This window comes from Abramis brama (genome assembly GCF_963993115.1).
Source record: "Abramis brama genome assembly, chromosome: 7".
Taxonomy (NCBI): domain Eukaryota; kingdom Metazoa; phylum Chordata; class Actinopteri; order Cypriniformes; family Leuciscidae; genus Abramis; species Abramis brama.
The window spans coordinates 9,458,212-9,482,705 of NC_139969.1; the positions used below are offsets into that span (position 1 = coordinate 9,458,212).

Consider the following 24,494-nt stretch of genomic DNA (forward strand, 5'->3'; position numbering starts at 1 on the left):
TCGCGCTCGAGTCCCTCCGCCCAGAGCGTGATGGAGAGATGGAGAGAGACCTGTAACACGTCACCGTCCGAATCACAGCAAACCGGGAAAAAATCTGGGAGCAGCTCATCAAGTAAGTCAAAACTCGACGTGTACCTAAAGTGCATAATTTTATCCTTTTCAAAACATACCAAAACAGTTCAGTCGTTGTAATTTGTATTATTTGTTATTAATCATACGGACTCTGGTGTTATGAAATTAACTCGCTCAAATGATTAGTGCATGTCTATAATAGTTTTTTGTGTAAACTTTACTTTTGTCGTCAAAATTTGAAATGTTTTGTTACCGATATTATTATCAGCGATTTAATATTGGCTAAGCATATTCTGAATGATTCAGTGGTCTATTCCCTCAGATGATACAAACTTGAAAATTCATTTTATCAACTTCCTCTAATCTTTTATTTCATTGTTTTATTTTATAATTGTATGTCCCTTTCCTTATTTCTGTATTGGTAAAGCTCTAAAGCTTGAAATCACTTTTTTTTTTCTCTGTACAAATTTCACTTCATTTCATTAAAAAAAACTAGAATGTGCAACAATGTTTTCCAAAATACAATTTAGTTGCAAGATATGTTTAGCTACAACTCAAAGTTAGCAAGACAAAAGAGTATCTTGAATTCTAATAAGAGCAATTTACTCACAATCTAATGTGATTTTTATGCGTCTTTCCTTGTTTTATTCTATTTTTAAATTGCAAATTTGAACAATAGTTGTCCAGGTTTACTTTTGTTGCATCAACATACTGTTTATGTATGTATGTACAGTATATATGTTCAGTGTGGTTCAGATATTATATGTGAACTACATCTATTCTATCTAGTTTTCTGATGATATTTTCTCTGTCATCTTATAAAAGCAATATCTTTAACAGATTTAAACTGTCAACTTTGAACTTTGTTTCTTTGTGTAGCGAGATAAAAAAAAGAACTCTGACTCCATCAGGTCCATGTAACTATAAAATAGTACAGCATTGTGCAGTTAGTAAGATGATCACTATAAAACTTCCCAGTTCATGAAAATCAAATCTTCCCACCTTCATTTGCTCTGTTGCCTTTGACTTTTGCATCTACCTGTGGTTTACTCAGCAATCCATCTTGCATATTAAGGTTCTCTCCGTAATTTTCATTGTGGTGGCAATGTTCCATGTGCTTGATACCTATATAAGACACTGTAAATCACAGTTTAAAAGGTTTTTTTTAAAGAACTATACGAATAATGTATCTAAATGCTTTTAGAAATATTGTTGTGTGCAACAATGTTGTCAAAAATACAACGCATTTAGTTGCAAGACATTAAAGTCAGCAAGTCAAAAGTGAATCTTCAATGTTAATGAGAGCAATTTACGTGCAAACACTCACTATTGTGATGATTGTATTCGTGTGCGCTTGACATTTAATCACGGCACAGTAAATCCCAGTAAGTGGACCAGTGTCCAGATGGCAGGTGTTTTCAAGGAGCACCTGTGAGACACTGAACAAACAGCACTATGTGGATTCTACATCCTCAATATTTATCTCCCCCTTTAGATTGATCATTGGGCAGAACATGATAATAGTAATTAGACTGAATAAGACATCTGTCAGGGTTTAGGTGTCATCGGGGGAATGGTTTTCAAAAAAGATTTCAGATCCTCTGTCTCCTTATTCACCAAACTCCATCTAAACATTAGCATCTGTAGCTGTGCAGAGACAGCAGGCTGTTGACTCGAGCATTACGTTTGTATGCATGTGCAGGAGCACTATTGACCAGTCTGTTAATGTTTGACACGTACATTCCCACTGTGACAGGATGAGAGGCATCCGGTTGCCAGGCATCATGTTGGGTGGACACAGCCAGTAATGTGAAGGAGAGCTTGTGTCTGCCCTTAAAATGTTTCATGGTTGCTGAAGCAAATAATCCAATGGAAATTTGCTGCCACTGCCTCTGATATGTTGTGTAGATTTGGTTTAGAAAGTTTATATTCAGTCTCTATTTACCACCCATTACATCTACTGTGTTTGAAATAGTCTAACACTGGTGGTTTTGCTGTAAACAGAGTTATCTGAATTAACAATCATTTATACTGAATACTTTTATAGTTTTTGTTATTTTTTAAATAAATAGTTAGACTTTTGATCGAATTAGATTAAATGATAATTTTATTAAATGATTGGATGTTTTTACATTTTCTGTTTTCATTTGAAAGTTTTAGTAATTTTGTTGTTTTTGTCATTTTTATTAGCTTATAGTTTTTTAAAATATGCCTATACATTTTAATTAAGTTTTAGGTTTTAGTTTATTTAGTTTTATTAATTTTAGTACTTTAACCTTTACTAAACAAAAGTGAGAAATGTTGCCTTGGCAACTAGCTGAAAGAAAATAATGTTATGTCTTTTATACTTATTTTATTTCAGTTAATATTTATTGTATTTCAAGTAATGAAAATGTAAAAGGTATTGGTCATTTTCTGCCAGGACAGTATCTGTTAAGTTTAAAACACAACAAAATAGGGGTACTTTTAATACTTTTTCATAAAGTACATTGGGCCCTATTTTTATGGACCTTTCTTTTCTATGGCAGGTAGTAATGAGTGGCTTCACTGTAATACTGTTATGGGTTACATTTTATTTTACAGTGTTACATGTAAATACAGGGGTTAAGGTTAAGTTAAGGTGTAGGTTCAGGGTTAGTACCTAGTTATTACCCAGTTATTGTAATTACTGTAATAAGTACATAGTATGTACATGGGGAACAGGACTGTAAAATAAAGTGCTACGCTGTCATGATTACCAAAGTCAACATTTTAATTAAATGAAGTGTATTAATTATCATGTTTAATATTCTTAAGGGATCTTGTTGCTGGCATCCACTTAACAAGCATAATTAACTTGAGCTGATAATGTTCTCTTGAGGAAAATGCCAGGATTGAAAAACCGAACCACATGGGCACCACTTTTGCTGAAGACATCCCACATCACTTCCTGTGCCAACGGCTGCTCTCTGGGCATTACTGCTCATCTGACATATGTGAATACTGACCCTGAACCTGTGGAGGGTAAGAGATCATGCACACATACACTCTTGTACAAAACTTGTACCTTTAGGGGTACAACAGCATGTCGCTGGGGCAGGACCATTAAAGGGACATCTGTCTACGTTATTTACCCATACAAGTTCATAGCAGCACCTCAAGGGAACATTACGGCACCTTTTAGGGGTTTATAAGGAACAAAGTTGCCCTTTTAAAGGTACTGCCCCAGTGAAATGTTGTTGTATCCCTAAAGGTACAATTGTAGTTGGCCTTGACAGTGCACTACAGAACAATTCAGACACACTGAATATGTAAAAGGTAAGATAACAAAGACTTAAATAAAACAATGTCCTCGTCACCTGCTCAGGTGTGTTTGTGTATCCTCTGGGGGAGAAGGAGGTGGTGGTGGGTTTTGAGGCAGTGGTGTCTGGCAGGCTGGTCAGTGTGGAGCTCCAGAGCCGAGCGGACTGCTGTTTGGACTGCTGCCCAGGATCAGCGCTGCACACACAGTGTGGTCACAGCAAGGAGTGGGGATGCTGTGGAGGAACAGGTCTGGAGATGCAGTGCTCCAACGGTGAGCGTTTTAAAGCCAGTTCACACCAAGTACGATAACTAAATATAACTATAACAACAACTACATGAGCGTCCACACCAACTGACAATAACGTTGTGTTTGGCTGTCAATGTTTTTATCCTTCATCATCTGGAAAAAATCATTCTGATTCTGAAAAACTCTCTGAAAAAGAGTTATCGTAGAATTATAGCAATAATTCAAACTTTATTACGGTGTAACAAAGTCTTTAACCCACACATTGTTGTTTACATTCACTGCAAGCTGTTAACATGAAATTCTTATTTAATCTTGACAAACTATGTCATTACGATTCCAACTTCAATATTGGACCATTGCTTATAATAAAATAATTGTAATAATAATCATCTCTCTAGGATTTTCAGGTGAGGAAGAAATTTGGACTTGCATGTGCACTTCAGCTGACACACACATTTCCAGCAAGGAATCTGCAAGCTTACACACGAACACACACACACGTTGGGTTTCCATGTTTTATGGGGACTTTCTATAGACAACATTATTGTTTCATACTGTACAAACTGTATATTCTATCCCCTTACCCTAAACCTAAACATAACCCCCACAGAAAACCTTCTGCATTTTTACATTATCAAAAAACATAATTCTGAATGATTTAGAAGCTGTTTTACTCATTGGGACCAAAAAATGTCCCCACAGGATCAAATATTTCTGGTATTGCCATTCTTATGGGGAAATTTTGTCCCCACAATGTAAGGTTTACCAGAACCACACACACTTGCATGATATTACATTAACAACATTAACATATTGGTCCATTTCATTATGAAAACTGCCTCATTATGGAAGTTATTGAAAGGTTATATAAGGTAAGAAGCTAAGAGAAGCATGACAAGACATGCCATCGTCACTGATCTTTATTGCTGTTCTCTTGAAACATTGATTCCAGATAAAGAAAAAGCAGTATTTTCTTTCTATTGTCACAATTCACAAGCACACACTAAAGAAGTGTATTGGTGTTCTCATAAATCTTGCGTTCTCTCTTTATAGTGCTTTGTACTTGTACAGTCTGAAGTGTGAGGGCAGCATTCATTATTGCTTAGAGCTCTGTTGGCTCTGTGCCTGCACTTGGATGGTCCTTATATCCATACACAGATATTTCAATTTTCAATTCTGAATATTGAACATTATTATTTTGCGTTTTGAAACTTTTTAGATTAAATCCTGACATTCCAACAACAGTTTTATTTTTCAGGTCTTTGAAAGATTGTTGCACTTTTTTTTCATTTCAGGTCATCTGTTGCTGGATGAGGACCTGGAGAGGAGCACTTTTATTGTGAGCACAGGACAGATTGGACCGCTAGAAATTGTGTCTGTTGTCATCAGTACCACCCTTGAACTTCCCACACTTGAAAATGGTGCAATCCGCCTGGTCTATCCCTCAGTGCTCACACCTATAGTCAGAACACGAATCCAACCAGGAAAAAGTGAAAATGTGGGGAAATCAGAGGAGAACAGGTAAAGCTAACCTCTTTAATTCTTCTTAATTGCTACTACTATTAATAATTGCAGTGGTCCTAAAAAGTATAGCCACACTTAAAGGGTTAGTTCACCCAAAAATAAAAAATATCTTTAAATTACTCACCCTCATGTCGTTCCAAACCCGTAAGACTTTCATTCATCTTCGAAACATATCTTTTTGAATGAAATCTAAGAGATTTTTGTCCCTCCATTGACAGTCTACGCAACTACCATTTTAACATCAAAAAGTTCACAAAGAAACGTAAAACTAATCCATATGAATTGAGCAGTTCAATTATAAAAATATTTAATTTAGGCTTTTAGTCACATGAAAGTCTTACGGGTTTGGAATAACATGAGAGTGAGTTAAAGGGTTAGTTCAGCCAAAAATTAAAATGATCCCATAATTTACTCACCCTTAAGCCATCCTAGGTGTATACGACTTTCTTCTTTCAGCCAAACACAGAGTTATATTAAAAAATATCCTGGCTCTTCCGAGCTTTAATGGGAGTGAATGGTACCTTCTTTTTTGAAGCCCAAAAAAGCACATTCATCCATCATAAAAGTAATCCATACAGATCCAATAAAGCGAAGCGTTTTTGTAAGAAAAATATCCATAATTATAACTTTATAAACTGTAATCACTAGTGTCCGGTAACGTCGATATAGCTTATTTCCATTACATTTTAAGGCCACTGTATAATTCATAAAAAATATGTAAAACATACCCTACCATTCAAAAGTTTGGGGTCAGTAAAAATGATTTTGAAAGAAGCTGCATTTATTTGATTAAAATAAAATACAAACAGAAATATTGTGGAAATATTATAACAATCTAAAATAACTGTTTTCTATTTTTATGTATTTTAAAAATGTGTTTTATTCCTGTGTTGTTAAAGCTGAATTTTCAGCATCATTACTCCAGTCTTCAGTGTCAAACGATCCTTCAGAAATCATTCAAATATGCTGATCTGGTGCTCTTCTTCTTATTATATTATTATCAATGCATTGTAAGGGTATATATATTTGATAAAACACCCTTACTTTTTGCTTTATAATTTACACCACCTGAATAACAAATTGTGAGTTTGCCCTCCCAAGAATCCTATTTAACGTCTCTCCTTCAGCCCGACTACGTGCTTTGGCAGTGTGTCTGGAAAGCAGGAGAGGATGCTGGGAGTCAGGCAGCAGTGCACACATGCTCTGCTCACCAGCTCTGCCACCAACCTCTCGCCTTATCAGCTCAGCTTCCAGCTGCTGGTTCGAGGAGCCTGTCTGCTGGCCGGTAACATTTATATATTTCTGTCCAATCTATATAACATAAGTCACTACAGCAAGAGCTTAAATGTAAAAGCAGGAAAGAACTGTGATATCTGGAGGAGGAGACAAAAAGCGGGCTTGTCTCTTACCTGTCTTTGTCCGTCACAGAAGGACAAGAGCCCCCTTTTAAGAGCATTGTACATTCATGCAGGTCCAGTTTGTGTTCTGAAATAATCCAGTTAGCGTAAAACTTGGCATGGACATCAGTGATTATGATAGACATCAGTGAGCCTGCCAGAAGGAGCCAAAGCGTGTGTGTGAGTGTTTGGCTCAGGCTCCAGGCCACTACAACAGAGGAAAGAGATTGAGGCAGGGTGATATAGAGTCCTAAATCACAGTAGTGACACTGTTCTGCTCCAGAGGAAAGTGGCCACTCTGTTTCAGCCGCCTTGACTTTAATGGACATTGAGCTGGACACTCCAAAGAAATAACTTTGATAACTTTGATAACAACTGAACCATGGTAATAAACATTTTTATATTATCTAAATATAAGATATATACTACCAACAATATAAATTTACCATGTTAATACAATATTTGTTTGTACATGTATCAGATTATTATATTTTTTTAGACATGTACCTTGGTCATATTGTTTTAATTTTACATTTACCTTGGTAATATCATGAAGTATACTGTATATATACTGTATACTGTAGTATATGAATATGGTACTCGTTCAGTTCAAAAGTATGGGGTCGGTAAGATTTTTTTATGTTTCTGAAAGAAGTCTCTAATACTCACCAAGGCTGCTATTATTTGATCAATAATATAGTAAAACAGCAATATTGTGAAATATTATTACAATTTAAAATAACCGTTTCCTATTTTTATATATTTTCAATGTAATTTATTCCTGTAATTCCTGTAATTTTCAGCATCATTACTCCAGTCTTCAGTGTCACATGATCCTTCAGAAATCATTCAAATATGATGATTTGGTGCTTAAGAAACATTTATTAGTATTATTAGAATTATTTTATCAATGCTGAAAACAGCTGTGCTGTTTAATATTTTTGTGGAAACCATGATTTATTTTTTCAGGATACTCTGATGAATAGAAAGTTCAAAAGAACATAATTTATTTGAAATCTTTTGTAACATTACTTTGCTAAAGTATTCTTTTATTTATTTTTATTTTTACTTTCTTACTGTCCCTAAACTTTTGAATGGCTATAATATTTTTAAAGATTTTTAAAGAAAGAAACCAAAATAATATCCATTTTAAAAAGCAAATTCTAAAGTTAAAACATATTGTTGTGATCAAAATTATTCAACCCCCATTTCAAATCAGGTTTATTGGCAAAATTTACAGACATTCAGCTGTTTGCAATGAACGAATAAAAAAGTGGTTTCCCCAAATTCAACTGAAACAGAAATGACTTCTGCAGTCTCAAAACTATTCAACCCCTTCATGGCAAGCATCTTTAGTACTTAGTAGAACACCCTTTTGCTGTTATGCAAATGAGATGTATAGCCAGACACCAGCTTCTGGCAGTGTTTCTGAGGAATCTTAGCCCATTGTTCATGAGCCATGGCCTCCAGTTCAGTAATATTCTTGGGTTTGCCCGCTGCAACCGCCTTCTTCAAATCCCATCGTGATTTTCTATGGAGTTCAAGTCAGGTGACTGATGGCTACTGTAGAATCTTCCAGGGCTTCTTCTGCAACCAAGCCTTGGTGGAATTTGAGGTATGCTCGGGATCATTGTCCTGTTGGAAGTTCCAATGATTCCCAAGCTTCAGCTTCCTCACTGACAGCATGACGTTTTCTCCTAGTATTTCCTGATACTTCAATAAATCAATCTTGCCTTCTATACGCAGCAGGTTTCCAGTACCAGAGGATATAAAGCAGCCCCAGAGCATCACCGAGTCCCACCATGCTGAACTGTAGGCAGAGTGTTCTTTTCAGCATATGCTTCATTCTTCTTCCTCCAGACATATCGCTGATCCATACAGCCGAAAAGTTCCAGTTTTGTTTTCATCACTCCACAGAACAGAATCCCAAAACGTCTGTGGCTTATTTATATGATTTTGAGCAAATTGGAGCCGACTTTTTTGTGCTTTTGGGTCAGTAGTAGTGTACGTCTTAGAGTTCTGGCATGTTGCCACCAAGTCTTGCTGCAGGTCTTTTGCAGTTATTCGAGGGTTTTCTGAACCTGCCTTCTCAGAAATCTTGTTGCAGCCGCTGATAGGTTCCTTTTTCTGCCCCGTCCAGGTAGTGTAACCACTGTTCTTTTAATTTTGAACTTGTGAACTATGCTTCCAACGGTGTCTCTAAGAACATTTAGTGCCTTCGCTATCTTTTTGTATCCTGTTCCTTGTTTGTTAAGGGCAATATCTTCTCTGTTTTTACTTAGCCGTGTTTCTAAAATGCAGTCAAACGTGACACTCAACAAACCTAGCCAGTTCAGATATTTCATGTGTTCTAGCTCAAGCACACCTGGTGCAACTAATGAAGCCCTTGATTAGTTGCATCAGGTGTGCTTGAGACAACACATGTTTTGCAGATTTGTGTTGTTGTGAGGGATTCTATTCAGGGGATTGAATAATTTTGAGACTGCAGAAGTCATTAAAAGTTGCATTTTCAGTCGAATTTGGGGAAACCACTTGATATTTATTGAGTTGAGCTATTTCAATAACTTTTGTTTGATTTGTTCATTGCAAACAGCTGAATGTCTGTAAATGTTGCCAATAAACCACTTTTTCAAGATTTGCAATGGGGGTTGAATAATTTTGATTACAACTGTACATGGTTGAACTGATTATAAAGCCAACATCTCTAACCTTTTTTGTTAGTTTAATTGATGTTTTATATGCATATCAAGGTTTATATCAAATGGCTGACTGAAATGTAATTCAAGAGAATCAGGATCAATTTTATTATAGGTTTAGTTCCCTGAGGCTTAGATGTCAAAGATTCCCACCAAAAATATTCTTTAACAGCAACTAATCAAATCAGTGCTGAAATGTCATGTGAACAGGCTCTGTAACCTCTTTTTATGCCGTCTCTGCATTTGCAGGTCTGGAAAGCCCCACCCATGCCCTGCGTGCGGATGCTGACCCCAGTGCACAGTCTGCGTCTGCAACCTACATCACGCTGGCCGAGGAGCATCCATGTGACCGACATCTGGAAATAATACTACACCTTAGCGGTGAGAGCAAGGCCTAAAATGTTAAAATCACAAACTTGTCAGTCATTCTGGTAACACCTCCACAGCTATTGTCTAGTTATGCATGTCATATAGCCATTATCTGCTTGAATGCAGAAAAACCAAAATCTCAAAAACTGTTTCGATTGCATTTCAGTAACATATTGATATTTCAAAGCAGCAACAAATTCTGATTACATAATACATTTAGCTTCTCCAGCTCAAATTATGCTACAAAATGTTTTTTTTTAATGTTTTTTATTTTTTTACAGCTAATGAAAATTTACACTTTATAGCAAAAAATACAGCTGATGCCTTTACTAGTAAGACAATATACTTTTAACCGAAAGGTGGGACTTTTCTACAGTTGCCAAATTGAGCATTGCAATTTCTCCCTTTGGTTTTTTCTATGAGTGAAAAATAGTCTGCTAAATACTGTAAATCATAAACTTCAGTGTTGTGCCAAATCCTACCCTTCTTGGACCCAGCATGACTGACTTTTTTGAGTAGACTATTCAGTGCCTGAAATCATAGAATATTGCTTTTAATACTATACCATTTAAAGTTTGGGGTCAGGTTTTGAAAGAAGTTCACCAAGGCTGCATTTATTTGATCAAAAATACAGTAAAAAAAATTATAATGTCAAATATTATTACAATTCAACTTAATATATACATAAAAATGTAATTTATTCCTGTGGTGTTGTTTTTTTACATTGAAGTCTTTTGAAATATAAATGGACAATCTAAAGTAAATCTAAAAATAAATCATGATGCTAACCCATCATACTCTATGCAAAGCTTTTTGATCAGCTAGAACAAAATATGACCATAAGACATCAGGTTTTATAAACTGTTACTTCTTGGATGGGGGTTATAATTTTTCACAATTCCATCAATGTAATCACCTGCAAGTCACTGCCACTGTTGCCTGCAGAGCCTCACAGCCCATTGGTCATCCTAGAGAGGGGCCTGCTCACATTTAGTGAATATGAGCAGCAGATCCGTGCTCGTCGTGATTTCATTCGCTGTGCCCGAAAGGAGGCAGAGTCTGAGAAGAGGGTAAGATTACTGGTGTTAAACACTTGCATTGCTGACTTCATCGTGATTGTCTTTTAAGAACAGTGTTATATATTTGTTACTGCATGTGTGCATGTGCCTCCCCCAGCTGGAGTTTGTGCGGAGACGCTATCATAAGGATCTGCTCTTGAACCCGGTCCTGATGCTTAACTTCTCCCCAGATCTTCTGTCAGAACCAACAGAACTGCAGCAGGCCAGCCGGGAACTCATCTTCCTCATTGAAAACAGCAGCACAATGACACAGCACAACATCAACAAGATCAAGGTTCTTGCGACCTTCTGTATGAGCAGCTGTGTGTGAACAGTGCAGTTGTTTTTTGTTTTTTTTGCCTTAATTGCTTCAGTACATACTTTTTTCCTCAAAATGTTGTCATTGTTATAAAGCATAGATCATTGGTTCTTAAAATATTTGTTACCACCAGAAGTTAGTAGCGCGAAAAAGCAAATTAAGCAAATTAAATATGGCCCTGAAAGGATTCCACTCTGAATATGCAGTATTATGCAAGTTGAAACCATAAATGTTCCTTGTGCTTTCATATTTTTGACAGGAGGGGATGTTAGTGGCCATCAAGAGTCTGCCGAGCCGCACCATGCTGAACATCGCTGGCATCTGCTCTCCTGTCAGGCCTCTTTTCAGTTCCAGCAAGCCCTGCACAGATGTAAGTCAAGTCAAGTCACCTTTACATTTATAGTGCTTTATACACTACAGATTGTTTCAAATCAGCTTCACAGTAATAAACAGGAAAACAACAATCAATTATGCAAACTTCACCAAATATTGGACAAATTCTAATTCTGCTGTAAAGCAGCTTTACAAATACAATAGTGTCATTATTCAACTCAAGTCAATTCAGTGTTGGTTCAGTCCATTTCAATAACTGTAATGGTGGGTTTAGACTACACGATATTACCCCGATTTTGGCAAGATTCGTTTGACGTATGGTGTTGTGGTGATTTTATAAACAACAATGGCCACCAGGACGCAAGAACTGATAAAGAGTTATATCTCATATAGTGTCATAGTGGACGACAACCAGTTCTGACAGAAAGACTAGCATGTTAAAAAAATTAACCACGCCGAGTTTCATCACATCTGTGATGTTGACCAATATGAGCACAGAAGCTCTTTCATACACAGCTTTCATTCATGGCGAAACAAAAGAGACAATGGTATTGGTAATGGTAAGTGCTTTTTTAACTTTTTGGGGCTTTTCTGACAACAAGACCATGGCCGCTTCGGTAGCCATTGTTTGTTTACACTCTTGTTTCGAGAAGTCAGTCGCTAGTTCCGCCTTCTCGATGACATCACGCACGTCGTTAAAGATAGCAAGCAATGATTGGACGGAAAGCAACATGTGCCTGAGATGTTTCTTGTCCCGAAAACTACAAGAAAAATAGCTACAAAATCGCATAATTTAACACAGTGACTATCTTAACAGACGAGAGTTCAATTGCTTCCACCCCCTGCCCCCTCTGGATTGTGTTCACAGTTCACAGTTTTGATTCTGTACTGCCTTGCGTTTGCAGCTGTTTACCCATGTTGCTTGGTAACAACGACACAGGAGAAGGCGGCAAAATGCCTTTTAGATATTGACTTTTGAACCTTTGGTTTTGTTTCCAAATTGTCAGCACATAATGGCACTTGCTGCAAATGTTCTAAAGAAAGCAGGAATCCATTTCTGCTGAAGGCGAGCAGAAATTACATAGAATCGTCAGGAAAGTGAGTGAGAATGTTCATATCAGCAGCGAACAGTACCGGACTTCACATGAACCATACCCCAGATCACCCTTTTTAGGCAGACTCGGGTATGGTTCGCGGGTGCACACCAGAGTTCAGAAAACAGCATTCACATCATCCAAAGGAACCAAACTGTGACGTCATTCGAACCCGGGTGCACAACAAAAGTGCTAATGTGAAAGCAACCTAAAGTTAATCAATTATGAAACGAGTTCAATTCAGCTATAAGCAGCTCTACAGAAGACAATAGTGTCCCTCACTATTCACTTTGAGTCAGTTCAGTGTTGATTCAATTCAGTTCAATAACAGCGTTGATGTTGCAAAATTAATTAATTATAAAATGGTCGATTCAGCTATAAAGCAGCTCTACAGAAGAGTGTAGTGTCATCATCCAGCTCAATTCATTGTTCTCATCTAATAGTGCCACTGCCAATGTAGTTAAATCGATAATGCAGTATTAAGGCCCGTTCACACCAAGGACGATAACTATAAAGATAACGATAAAGATATAGTTCTAAATGCATTCTCAATATTAAAGAATAGCAGAGTTCACACCACAGCTATAGCGATAACAACACAGAGAAACAATATCGTTGGAATCACTTTCAGAATGATTTTATCCAGCTGATGAACAATAAAAACATTGACAACACAACCCAAAATGGGTTAAGATAGGCTTTAAGTCTGTTAGTAAATCTGGCCTTAAGCGTCTTCTAAACCCCAGCTAAGCAAGCCAAAGGCAACAGTGGGGAAAAAAACCCTGGGAGAAACCAGGCTAAGTTGGCGGGCCGAATAAACATTTAATTCAAGCTGCATCACAAATCAGATTTGTAAGTGTTTCTCCAGACTCATCTTAGCTGTAATAGCCAAACAAATCATTGTGTTTATTTCAAGAGAAACTCAGATGGAGGCTACATAGGGTTCTGGATGTGTGTGAGATGGTTGATGTTTACCTGTGAGGGACCTGGGGCCAATTGATAACAATCTCTGTCCAGGTCACTCGCTACTACTGGTTTCCATGACGCTGCATTATCAGGTTCAGGCAGGTCCAGGGTCTGGCAGGACAAAGTGCTTTAAAACAGCGAGAGCCATATGGCACTGTCATGCATTTTACAGCACGCAATGATCAAAAACAAACTTGTTTGCTCCATTATGCACCACTGCTCCACATCTACATCAAGAAAGGCTTCTCTAGAGGAGTTTTTCATGCCATCTTAATCCCTATGAACCATATTTACTTTTTTTAACATAATTTTTTTACTAAGACTGTGGTGGGTAGACATTGTTGATTAACTCTGAAAATAATTTGTAGATGCCTCAAGTGCTGTTATTTATGATAAAGCTATGTTTAACCTGGAATATTTCTTTAAAACGTCACTGTTTTCAAGGTTAAAGGGAATTCTGCCATTCTCTCCCTCTCTCGTTTCTCAGAGCACAGTGACTCAGGCATTGGAGTACATCCAGAAGATGCGCACTGACCAAGGTGGTGCTAACCTGTGGGGGACACTGTCCTGGGTTTATCAGCAGCCCGTCCACCGCAGCTGCCCACGACAGCTCTTCATCATCACCGACGGAACCTTTAGCAATGTAGGCCGTGTGTTAGAACTGGTCAGGAGGAACGCATGTAACGTCAGGTAAAACTAACGTTAGATTAAATTGCCATTGTAAACCCTATGCCAGGTAACATATATACTATAAAATAATACAAAAATTAATCTAAACAGAAACGCTTTGTTTCAGCAAAAAACAACAACAGTAACAAAAAATATTACAGGTAAAATCTGAAAAGCCAGATCAAACTCATGATCCATATCAGATAATCCACTCACATCCATATTTTGCTGGAAATGCTTATATTGCAAAGTAATTAATATCAATATATAGAGTCAGTCAGTAGTACATTATTCAAAAGGGATGCAGAAAACACATTTTAAAACTTTAATAATACCCTTTTAACACTAGCTATACACATTTTACATCAGTAAACAAATACTTTCAAAACTAACCTTAAAGTTATCTAAAAAAAAATCATATCAGCATCCAAACCTAAAAGCTAAACACCTTTTACTACAGCAAAAGATGCTCAACACATTTCACACTGGCAAACACTTTTGTCACCGGCTAAACACTTAGGCCAGCCAGATCAATTTTATCCAAGGCATTACCATGGAAACACCCCATGCCTCAACAATGTATCTAAATCAAAAACACTTTGCAACTTGATTTCTAAACTATTTTTCTGGTGTCTTTTCTGTATGTCCTATACACTAGTATCTGTTGATTTCACCTTAAAATGAATATCCCACATGACATTTTAAAGCTGAAGCTGAGAGAAATAATTGAATTGTACCATGGTTCACATTATACAGCACAAAATTCCCCTCGCATAAATCACTGACTAATGTTTAGAGAGAAATGCTCTTGAATAAACACAGACACACACGCTCAGATATAGATTTCACTGTACTGGAACACAGACTCGTTATTGATACTCAGTCAAGACATTTAAAAGCTTTCGACCCAGACGGAGCAGACCTGAATTCAAAACAGCCTGTGTTGTGTGTGTGTCGTCTGGATTCTGTTTCCACTCAGACAGTTAATTAGCGAAATGGTCCAGATTATTGTCAGAGGAATACTAAACATATTCTATTTTCTCTCACTTTCAATCCCTCATAGGACACTGGCAATCCATCAGAGACAAACATATGTCTTGTCTATGTCTTGAGTCATGAGAAATCGAATCACATACATACATATACACACACACATATACAGTATATATATGTGTATATATATATATATATATATATATATATACACACACACTCACCTAAAGGATTATTAGGAACACCTGTTCAATTTCTCATTAATGCAATTATCTAATCAACCAATCACATGGCAGTTGCTTCAATGCATTTAGGGGTGTGGTCCTGGTCAAGACAATCTCCTGAACTCCAAACTGAATGTCAGAATGGGAAAGAAAGGTGATTTAAGCAATTTTGAGCGTGGCATGGTTGTTGGTGCCAGACGGGCCGGTCTGAGTATTTCACAATCTGCTCAGTTACTGGGATTTTCACGCACAACCATTTCTAGGGTTTACAAAGAATGGTGTGAAAAGGGAAAAACATCCAGTATGCGGCAGTCCTGTGGGCGAAAATGCCTTGTTGATGCTAGAGGTCAGAGGAGAATGGGCCGACTGATTCAAGCTGATAGAAGAGCAACTTTGACTGAAATAACCACTCGTTACAACCGAGGTATGCAGCAAAGCATTTGTGAAGCCACAACACGCACAACCTTGAGGCGGATGGGCTACAACAGCAGAAGACCCCACCGGGTACCACTCATCTCCACTACAAATAGGAAAAAGAGGCTACAATTTGCACGAGCTCACCAAAATTGGACAGTTGAAGACTGGAAAAATGTTGCCTGGTCTGATGAGTCTCGATTTCTGTTGAGACATTCAGATGGTAGAGTCAGAATTTGGCGTAAACAGAATGAGAACATGGATCCATCATGCCTTGTTACCAGTGTGCAGGCTGGTGGTGGTGGTGTAATGGTGTGGGGGATGTTTTCTTGGCACACTTTAGGCCCCTTAGTGCCAATTGGGCATCGTTTAAATGCCACGGCCTACCTGAGCATTGTTTCTGACCATGTCCATCCCTTTATGACCACCATGTACCCATCCTCTGATGGCTACTTCCAGCAGGATAATGCACCATGTCACAAACCTCGAATCATTTCAAATTGGTTTCTTGAACATGACAATGAGTTCACTGTACTAAAATGGCCCCCACAGTCACCAGATCTCAACCCAATAGAGCATCTTTGGGATGTGGTGGAACGGGAGCTTCGTGCCCTGGATGTGCATCCCACAAATCTCCATCAACTGCAAGAAGCTATCCTATCAATATGGGCCAACATTTCTAAAGAATGCTTTCAGCACCTTGTTGAATCAATGCCACGTAGAATTAAGGCAGTTCTGAAGGCGAAAGGGGGTCAAACACAGTATTAGTATGGTGTTCCTAATAATTCTTTAGGTGAGTGTATATATATTTGTGCTGCATGATTAATCGTTAAAAGATTGCGATCTTTATTCAAACACCCACACGATCTCATTCCTAAATGACAGCGATTTGCCTGTCTCTATTAAACCTTTGACAAAATCTCACCAGAATATTCATATCTGCGTTGGCCCTGTCACTGAGCCAGAGAGAGCAGTTGTCATGTATAGATATGAAACAGCTTCACAAACAGGCTTTTCAACCACACACAGTATCATTATTTCTGTTACAAATATTCCTATCCCAGATCAGCAGTTTCTGAAATACTCAGTCCAGGCCATCTGGCACCAACAACCATGCCATGTTCTAAATCACTTAAATCACTTTTCTTCCCCATTCTGATGCTCAGTGTAAATTTCAGCAGATCGTCTTCACCATGGCTGTGTCTGAAATCGCCCCCCATACCCTTTAATAGGGCACTATTTGAGGGGACGGCCATTTGTAGTGGTGTCTGAACCCATAGTGGACGTTGAGTGCACTCATTCAATCCCACAGTGCACCGCAATAACGAGTGTACAACTGATGTACGCTCAACGGCTATAGAATACCCATAATGCACTGTGACAGTGAATGTTGCTGAATGGATTCCCGTGTCTCGCCTGGAGATGGCGCCGCAGCCGAATCAATCATCCATCCATTTTCCAATCCGCGCTGGTCCAGCGTAATATCATACATGCTAGTTTCCATAGCAGAGTTCAGGATACATTTTTTCTTTACTACTAGACCTGCCAGTTTGCTACATTTCAATTAATTATTAAACAGCAGGCACAAACTATGCAAAAGCAGCAGCCCTTCCAGCACAGCACAGCACATGCCTAAATGCATTAAGTTGCTTCCATGTGATTGGCTGATTAGGATATTTGTGTTAATGAGCAGTTGGACAGGTGTACCTGATAAAGTGGCCTGTGACTGAATTATTAATTCTTTGTAAAAACATGGATTGACAATGTGCTATGAGGGATTAAGAGTGAGTACATTATATATATAGTACATTTGTATGATGATATAATGTATATATGCCTACCTATGTTATAACTTATTTTTGGTGTTACAGGTGTTTCGGCCTGGGTCTTGGTCCTCAGGCCTGTCGAAGGCTACTGCAGGGCATTGCCAAGGTTACTGGAGGCAGTATGGAGTTTCTCAGTGAAGAAGAGAGGCTTCAGCCAAAGGTGCGAGAGTACACAGCGCCCTCTACAGGGAGCAGAGACAGAACCGCTGTTATCAACTCTGCTTTTATGACATGCTGAGGACAATTTGCTTTAAAATGTGCTTTTATGGAAGTTAAAAAAAATATTTGTTATTGTTTGTTATTGTTATACAAGTACAATATCTTATATTGTCAGGCATGTGTTCAGTTGAGGACAAAAAAAAATGGAAACCTGTTTTCCCCCATTCTAAAAGACCATATTATATAATAATTATTATTATTCACAATAATATTTAAATAATACATCCATATATGACTATTGCAATAATACTATTTTATTATCAAATAAAAACAATTGTTTAGAAATAATAATTATTATATTTATTATTATTCAAAATAATATTTTTATTACTTAAATTATAAAAATTAAACAAATCAATAAATATATTCAATATATCAGTATATTACTTTTGCAGTAATACTATTGTACTATAAAACAAAAACATATTTAGTAATAGTAATAAAAAATATTATTTTATTTTACAGAACAACAGTAAAATTTCAATATTATTATTTATGACTTAATTTCTTAATTACTGTAAAGCTTTTATTTTGGTTACAAAAAAATCTTACTGGTAGCTGAAAATTTGAATCTAGCCAAAATATTTAATAAACTAATTGTAGATGTGTAGAATGTTGTGAATGATGGGCATCTAAATTACAAAAACATACTGTGGTGACAGACACCATGATAAGTGATGGCATTTCTTGGTAAAACTTTGGTACCATGGTACTGAAATTCTTGTCCCACGGTATTTACATTGAACTCCAAGGTACTTGGAGAAAAATACCATGGTACTATCATGGTACTTGTTCAATATACCATGAAAGTACTGCGTTACCACGTCCAAAAACATGGTAGTACCTTGAAACTTTCTGTGGACATCAGCAGAGCTGCTGTTGTGTAGTTACTAATATTTCAGTTATTCTCTACAGTTGATTAAATGTCTAAAAAAAGCTCTGGAACCCGTGTTGACGGATGTACGGATTGACTGGTATGTGCCGGACAATGTCGAGGCGCTTCTCTCACCAAATGAAATTCCTCCGCTCTATCCTGGCAACTGCCTGATTGGCTACTGCACTCTCTATGACATATCTGGATTCAGGGCCCAGAAAAGTGAGGTGAGAGACTGTACATTACCACACTTAGTTTCTTCTGTTCAATATATGCCAAATGAAGAAATGTTAATATAAACTAAATGCAAAGATTTGTATAAAATCTTAGTTACTGTGTGCACAATTTCTCATAAGCAGGTGAAGCCTCGTTCATACAGAAGCCGCCCACGTGGTTCATCGGGGTCTGTTTTCGAGCTCTCACCCTCCACTTCCGAGCTCCTTCAGCCTCTGGTTCCCCCGGAGGAGCGTGAGAGAGATGCTGTAAAAGAGTGCGGGGTGGAGGGAGACTTTGAAGAAGCACTGCGGGAAATTTCTCGAGAAATCTCGTCGGAATTCTCCTGCGCACATGCCACCGATATTGCTGTCAGCCCGGGTAAGACTATGGGATCCGTTTAAGATTTAAGTGCATTGCATTGTGGGATAGCACATAATGTGCTCTGGTTGTATGCATTACATTGGTCCTCAACCTTTTTGACTTCAGGGCCCCCACATTGTCCACAACAATATCTGAAGGCCCCCCCTCACTTAAAATTTCTACCTGAGAAAATATTTTAGAACTTGGCATTAAATGTATATTCATTATAAAAATAACCAAATAATAATAAATGTCTTGATTTTTAATGGTTTTAGCTCAATTTAATGCTTGTTTTGTCTTATTTTAACTCATCTTAAGGCCCACTTGGAAGTTTGTTGAGGGCCCCGGGCCCCTGGTTGAAAACCACTGATGTAGTAATAGAGCACAGTGTACATAATCAAAGTCCTTTTAAGACGAGTCATTTCACTCGGCGGCCATCTTTGAAACGCCTCTCAGGCATGCAAGTGCAGCTCCCATCTTTTTGAATGGGGAAACATCCAATTATCCAGAACCTGTTCGCCAAGCTTACGATTACATTTTTATATTTAAAATAACCAATCAAATCTGACAACAACTGTCTCATAAATTTTGTTTCTTAACGCTCGAATCATGACAGAAAACTAAATTTTTTAGGTTGGATCAAGCGATGATTGGCGATTGGCTCTTATTTAGAAGGCGGGACTTATTCCGCCATATTGAGGGTTGCACCTTTCCCCATTCAAAACAATACGAGTGACGCATCTTGTGTAATTCTATAGTCTTTGACTTAATGCATACTCAAAGGGATAGTCCACCCAAAAAAAGACACATTTATGCACTTTTTCCTCTGTGGAACACAAAAAAAGATATTTTGAATAATGTTAGTAGCCAAACAGTTTTGGTTCCCATTGTCTTTCATAGTATTTTTTGTCCATTCAATGGAGATCAATAGGAACCGAAACTGTTAGGTTACTAACCTTCTTCAAAATATCTTCTTTTGTGTTCCACACAGGTTTTGAACACAATGCGGGTAAGTAAACGATGACTGCATGCTGGATGGATAATTTTAGGTGGACTGTCCCTTTAAAAAAGCAGTAGCAGCCATTCCAAACATACCTTACGTGTGTGTTATCTACAGGTGGTGACACTGACTGCAGCACCAGCGATGTGCGCTGGCGTATTCAACAGGCTTCGTATGTTCAAGATCAGTACGTGTTGACACACTGTTCTCTGAGCAGCGAGAGGGCCTTCTCGTCTGGTTCTCCCCAAGCGGAGAGCTCTGTGCTGGGCATGGGTTCTCTGCCACACGGCTTGGAGAGAATGGAGCCAACACAGGGTCGAGGCCTCTCCCGCTGGGAATCTCCATGGACTCAGAATGCCACCTCTTCAGGGGACACAGATTCTGCATCAGGGAAGGTGACATCAGCATGACATTTGTATTTACAAATTCACTTCACATTGAGTAGAGAGAGTTTAACGTCAATTTACATGTGCAATACCAGTAATCTAAACACGACAAGATAGCTTTAAAGGAATAGTTCACTTAAAAATTAAAATTCTATCATTTACTCACCCTCAAGTTGTTTCAAACCTGCATTAATTTTTTTCTTCTACTGAACACAAAAGAAGATATTTTGAAGAATGTCGGAAACCAAACCAAGTTTTTTTTTCCTACTATGGAAGTCAATGGGGATCAACTGTCTGGTTACTGACATTGTTCAAAATATCTTTTTGTGTTCAGCAGAAGAAATAAATTCATACAGGTTTGAAACAACTTGAGGGTGAGTAAATGATGACAGATTTTTCATTTTTAAGTGAACTATTCCTTTAACATAAAATAGAAATAAAAAATTCAAAAGTATAATCCTAACTGGAAGTCTATGCATGTTTCTGTAGGCTGGCAAGCTCTTAGACCGTGATGAGTCTCGTCTCAGGCAGAGGGCGCTAGCTCGCTCTGCTCTGGCTGGCCGAAGTTTCTCATCTCCGCAGGGTGACCTGGACATGCACCGCCTGAGGAGGGCATTAGAGAGGGTCTCATTTGAACAGGCCTTGGGGGGCCGACTGGAGGAGAGTGACACAGACACCCAAAGCACTTCACGAGGAGGTTTATCCCACCCCAGTCTGACTGACTCCAGTGAGGGAAAACATATACCTTTATGCATTAACATAAATACACGGATGCATATACAATATGGTCCAAATATTAAATAATCTTTTTCTTTTCACCTACCACTGTCTTTCCAGATGGCCTCCTGTTCCCTGCTTCCCCACTAGACTGGGACACCTTCACCGATCCTGAATGCCTGTTTTCAGCCGCTCCTCCAGGAGAGTTCCAGGCTTCAGGGGCCCAGTGTCACTCAGTGATCCACGGCAAGCTGGGAGGACGGGCCGTATCCTGGGAGGTCCATGTGGATCTGTCTCTTTTGTGGGACACGGAGAACTCAGCAACCCTGCCACCCAGCACCGGGCCCTGGGATGAGATTATCCACCAGCTGACCGCACGATCTGTCATCACAGACTTTGAAAACATGGCAGAGAAAGAAACAGATATTGAAGTTGAAAGAGGTCTGGTAGGAATAAGAGTAAAAAACAAAATGTTTGGGTTTTAAATTGAAAACTGTTCCATTAACATTTTCTCTTGTTTGAATGTGTTTTCTGGTACGGGTGTGCACGTAGGACCTTCCAAGCGGTACAGAACGAAAGCGATCCAGACCAGCAAAAGCTGTGGAATTGTCTGCATGTACACAAGCTTCAACACTACAGACACCAATGCAAGAAATCAACCTCAGGGCACAGATGCACGACACACGGGTGCACACATGCAGCACGTACACCACACACAATCTCACATAAAGACTGTGACACAAAACAGATATGCTAATCTAACAGGTACATATTTTATTGATGAATTAAATTAAATTCCCCTGTGTGTGTGTGTGTGTGTGTGTCAGGTGTGCGGTTTGTTACCAGACTCAGTTCTCATTCCGGCAGCAGAAGACAAAAGTTGTGCTCGGTGGGATTTGGACGCCACCCCTCCAGCAGAGGCAGTGAAGAGACAGAAGATACACACACTTCGACAGGTATCTTATCAATTATATATGTACACCCACATATGGTACATTTAAGTAACATGCCACATACCAAAGTTTATGTTCAGTATTTTTTTTTTTTTAAAGAAATTAACACTTATTCAGCAAGGACACATTGAAATGAAAAAGATTTCCATTTCAAATAAATGCTGTTCAGTTCATTCAAGAATCCTGAAAAATGTATCATGGTTTCCACAAAAATATGAAGCAGCACAACTGTTTTCAACATTGATAATAAGAAATGTTTCTTGAGTGGCCAATCAGCATATTAGAATGATTTCTGAAGGATCATGTGACACTGAAGACTGGAGTAATGATGCTGGAAATTCAGCTTTGCATCACAGGAATAAATTCCATTTTAAAACTCATTATTATTACATTATTTTAAATGTGATAGTTTTTAGTTATTTTTTTTAGTTTGGAGCTTAAGATTTCAGCTAACTCTTGCCATTTTTGCACGCAATATACATTAAACAGTCCATAAACAGACCCCAAGGCTCAACAAGCACTTCCATAAACACCCATTCAGATACCTGAAAAGGAAAATAACCTGAAATACCAAGACAAGAAACCATGAGGCTATAAAAAACAATGTCTTTGCGTTCTGTGCAGTGCAACTCTGAATTTCTATTCTGTTTTCTTGGACCCAGACAGAGACGACACACCTGCATCCCCTTGTAGCATGACATCCTGGGATAGCAGTGAGTATATGAGATTATGAGATATTAAAGGGTTAGTTCACCCAAAAATGAAAATTCTGTCAGTAATTACTCACCCTCATGTTGTTCCAACCCGTAAGACTTTCGTTCATCTTTGGAACACAAATTAACATATTTTTGATGAAATCTTAGAGCTGGATCACTCCTTCATAAGCTGCAAGGTAATTAATCTGCCATCCCAGAAAAGTTAGTAAAGACATCGTTAAAATACTCCAAGTGACTACAGTGGCTCAACCTTAAGTTTATCAAAAAGAATACTTTTTAATAAAGTATAAAAGTTATTTAAAATTAAAATAACGACTTTATTTAACTGTGACCCAACAATGTCTTTACTAACTTTTCTGGGATGGCAGATATCAATTACCTAGCAGCCTATGAAGGAGTGAGATTTCATCAAAAATATCTTAATTTGTGTTCCGAAGATGAACGAAAGTCTTACGGGGTTGGAACAACATGAGGGTGAGTAATTACTGACAGAATTTTCATTTTTGGGTGAATTAACCCTTTAAGGTGCGGTCACGTTAGCAAAATTTTGGTGAAATTTCACAGACAAAAAAAGGTCCAATGTCTATAGTATAGCGATGCATTAAGCATGAATTCATTTTCAAACCAAGCAGCTTTCTGCTAGTCAATGCTGTGGAATTTGAGTAGGAAACTTTTTCACCGAACAACATTAAGTGCGACCGCACCTATAGTATTATTTATACCTTAAAAATGAACCAACATCTGAATGGTGAATTGTGGGAGTAATGATGAAGGTGTCTTTCAGGCACAGGAGGGAGCGTCAGTCCATCAGCGGTGTCGTCTCGCTCTCAGCGCTCTGTGGAGAGCTTCTTCGGCTCCAAGTCTGTATGAGTATCACAAATTTAAATGATTTATACTTTATTATGCTTATAACACCGAATTTCATTATATTCTCTCCAGGTTCAATCTGGGAAGACTAAAGGGCAATAATGGAAAACAAGCTCCTCTCAAACCTCACTGTTTCTCTGCAGAGACTGACAGACACATAGAGAGAGACACGCCTGACTACTTGCCATTGGTTGGTGTAATTGCATACTGTGTGCTGGGTAGAATACTTACAAATTGTAATCTATTAATGATTACACATTACATTATGAAAATTGTAGTTGGTAACGGAATCTATTAGATTACTGATTTCAGGTAATCTAATCAGACTACTTTCCGACTACTTTTGACCTAACTCGTTTATAACAGATTTGAATGGGATTATTGTATTCCATTTTGATTAATAGTAATTATTTAAATCATATAAAATTAAATAAAAAATAAATAATATGTTGAATAATTAAATCATAAATATGTACAATGAAAATGAATAAATTATTTTAAAATAAAAACAAATCAAAATAAAACACTTGAATAGTAAAAAGTAGAAATATTTTATTTGTTTACCTTCACGTTAGTGTGACCAATATCAAACATAAGTGAAATGCAAATATGCAAATGTGTTGTTAACTTATTAAAATGTTAACTTTAAGTGACTTCAAATAAATATTTTAGGTATAAGGGGTTCGGCTGACAAAAAAGTTTG

At 37.8% G+C, this 24,494-nt stretch overlaps 1 protein-coding gene across 3 annotated transcripts in view; it reads left to right on the forward strand.

The window, feature by feature from the left end:
* vwa5b2 (von Willebrand factor A domain containing 5B2) overlaps positions 1 to 24,494 on the forward strand; it is a 26,689-nt gene continuing 2,195 nt past the window's right edge. For 2 of the 3 annotated variants that reach the window (XM_084120379.1, XM_084120380.1), the window contains exons 1-21: positions 1 to 112; positions 2,933 to 3,075; positions 3,419 to 3,625; positions 4,897 to 5,122; positions 6,253 to 6,410; positions 9,468 to 9,599; positions 10,533 to 10,657; positions 10,764 to 10,940; positions 11,224 to 11,334; positions 13,845 to 14,047; positions 17,529 to 17,643; positions 18,618 to 18,803; positions 18,933 to 19,170; positions 20,270 to 20,547; positions 21,028 to 21,265; positions 21,376 to 21,696; positions 21,808 to 21,942; positions 22,083 to 22,211; positions 22,871 to 22,921; positions 23,709 to 23,784; positions 23,864 to 23,981. In XM_084120379.1, coding sequence (XP_083976505.1) covers positions 2,937 to 3,075; positions 3,419 to 3,625; positions 4,897 to 5,122; positions 6,253 to 6,410; positions 9,468 to 9,599; positions 10,533 to 10,657; positions 10,764 to 10,940; positions 11,224 to 11,334; positions 13,845 to 14,047; positions 17,529 to 17,643; positions 18,618 to 18,803; positions 18,933 to 19,170; positions 20,270 to 20,547; positions 21,028 to 21,265; positions 21,376 to 21,696; positions 21,808 to 21,942; positions 22,083 to 22,211; positions 22,871 to 22,921; positions 23,709 to 23,784; positions 23,864 to 23,981 — 3,363 coding nt within the window. In that variant the 5' untranslated portion in view covers positions 1 to 112; positions 2,933 to 2,936. The remainder of the gene's footprint in view (positions 113 to 2,932; positions 3,076 to 3,418; positions 3,626 to 4,896; positions 5,123 to 6,252; positions 6,411 to 9,467; positions 9,600 to 10,532; positions 10,658 to 10,763; positions 10,941 to 11,223; positions 11,335 to 13,844; positions 14,048 to 17,528; positions 17,644 to 18,617; positions 18,804 to 18,932; positions 19,171 to 20,269; positions 20,548 to 21,027; positions 21,266 to 21,375; positions 21,697 to 21,807; positions 21,943 to 22,082; positions 22,212 to 22,870; positions 22,922 to 23,708; positions 23,785 to 23,863; positions 23,982 to 24,494) is intronic. The other variant, XM_084120381.1, reaches the window with a different exon arrangement.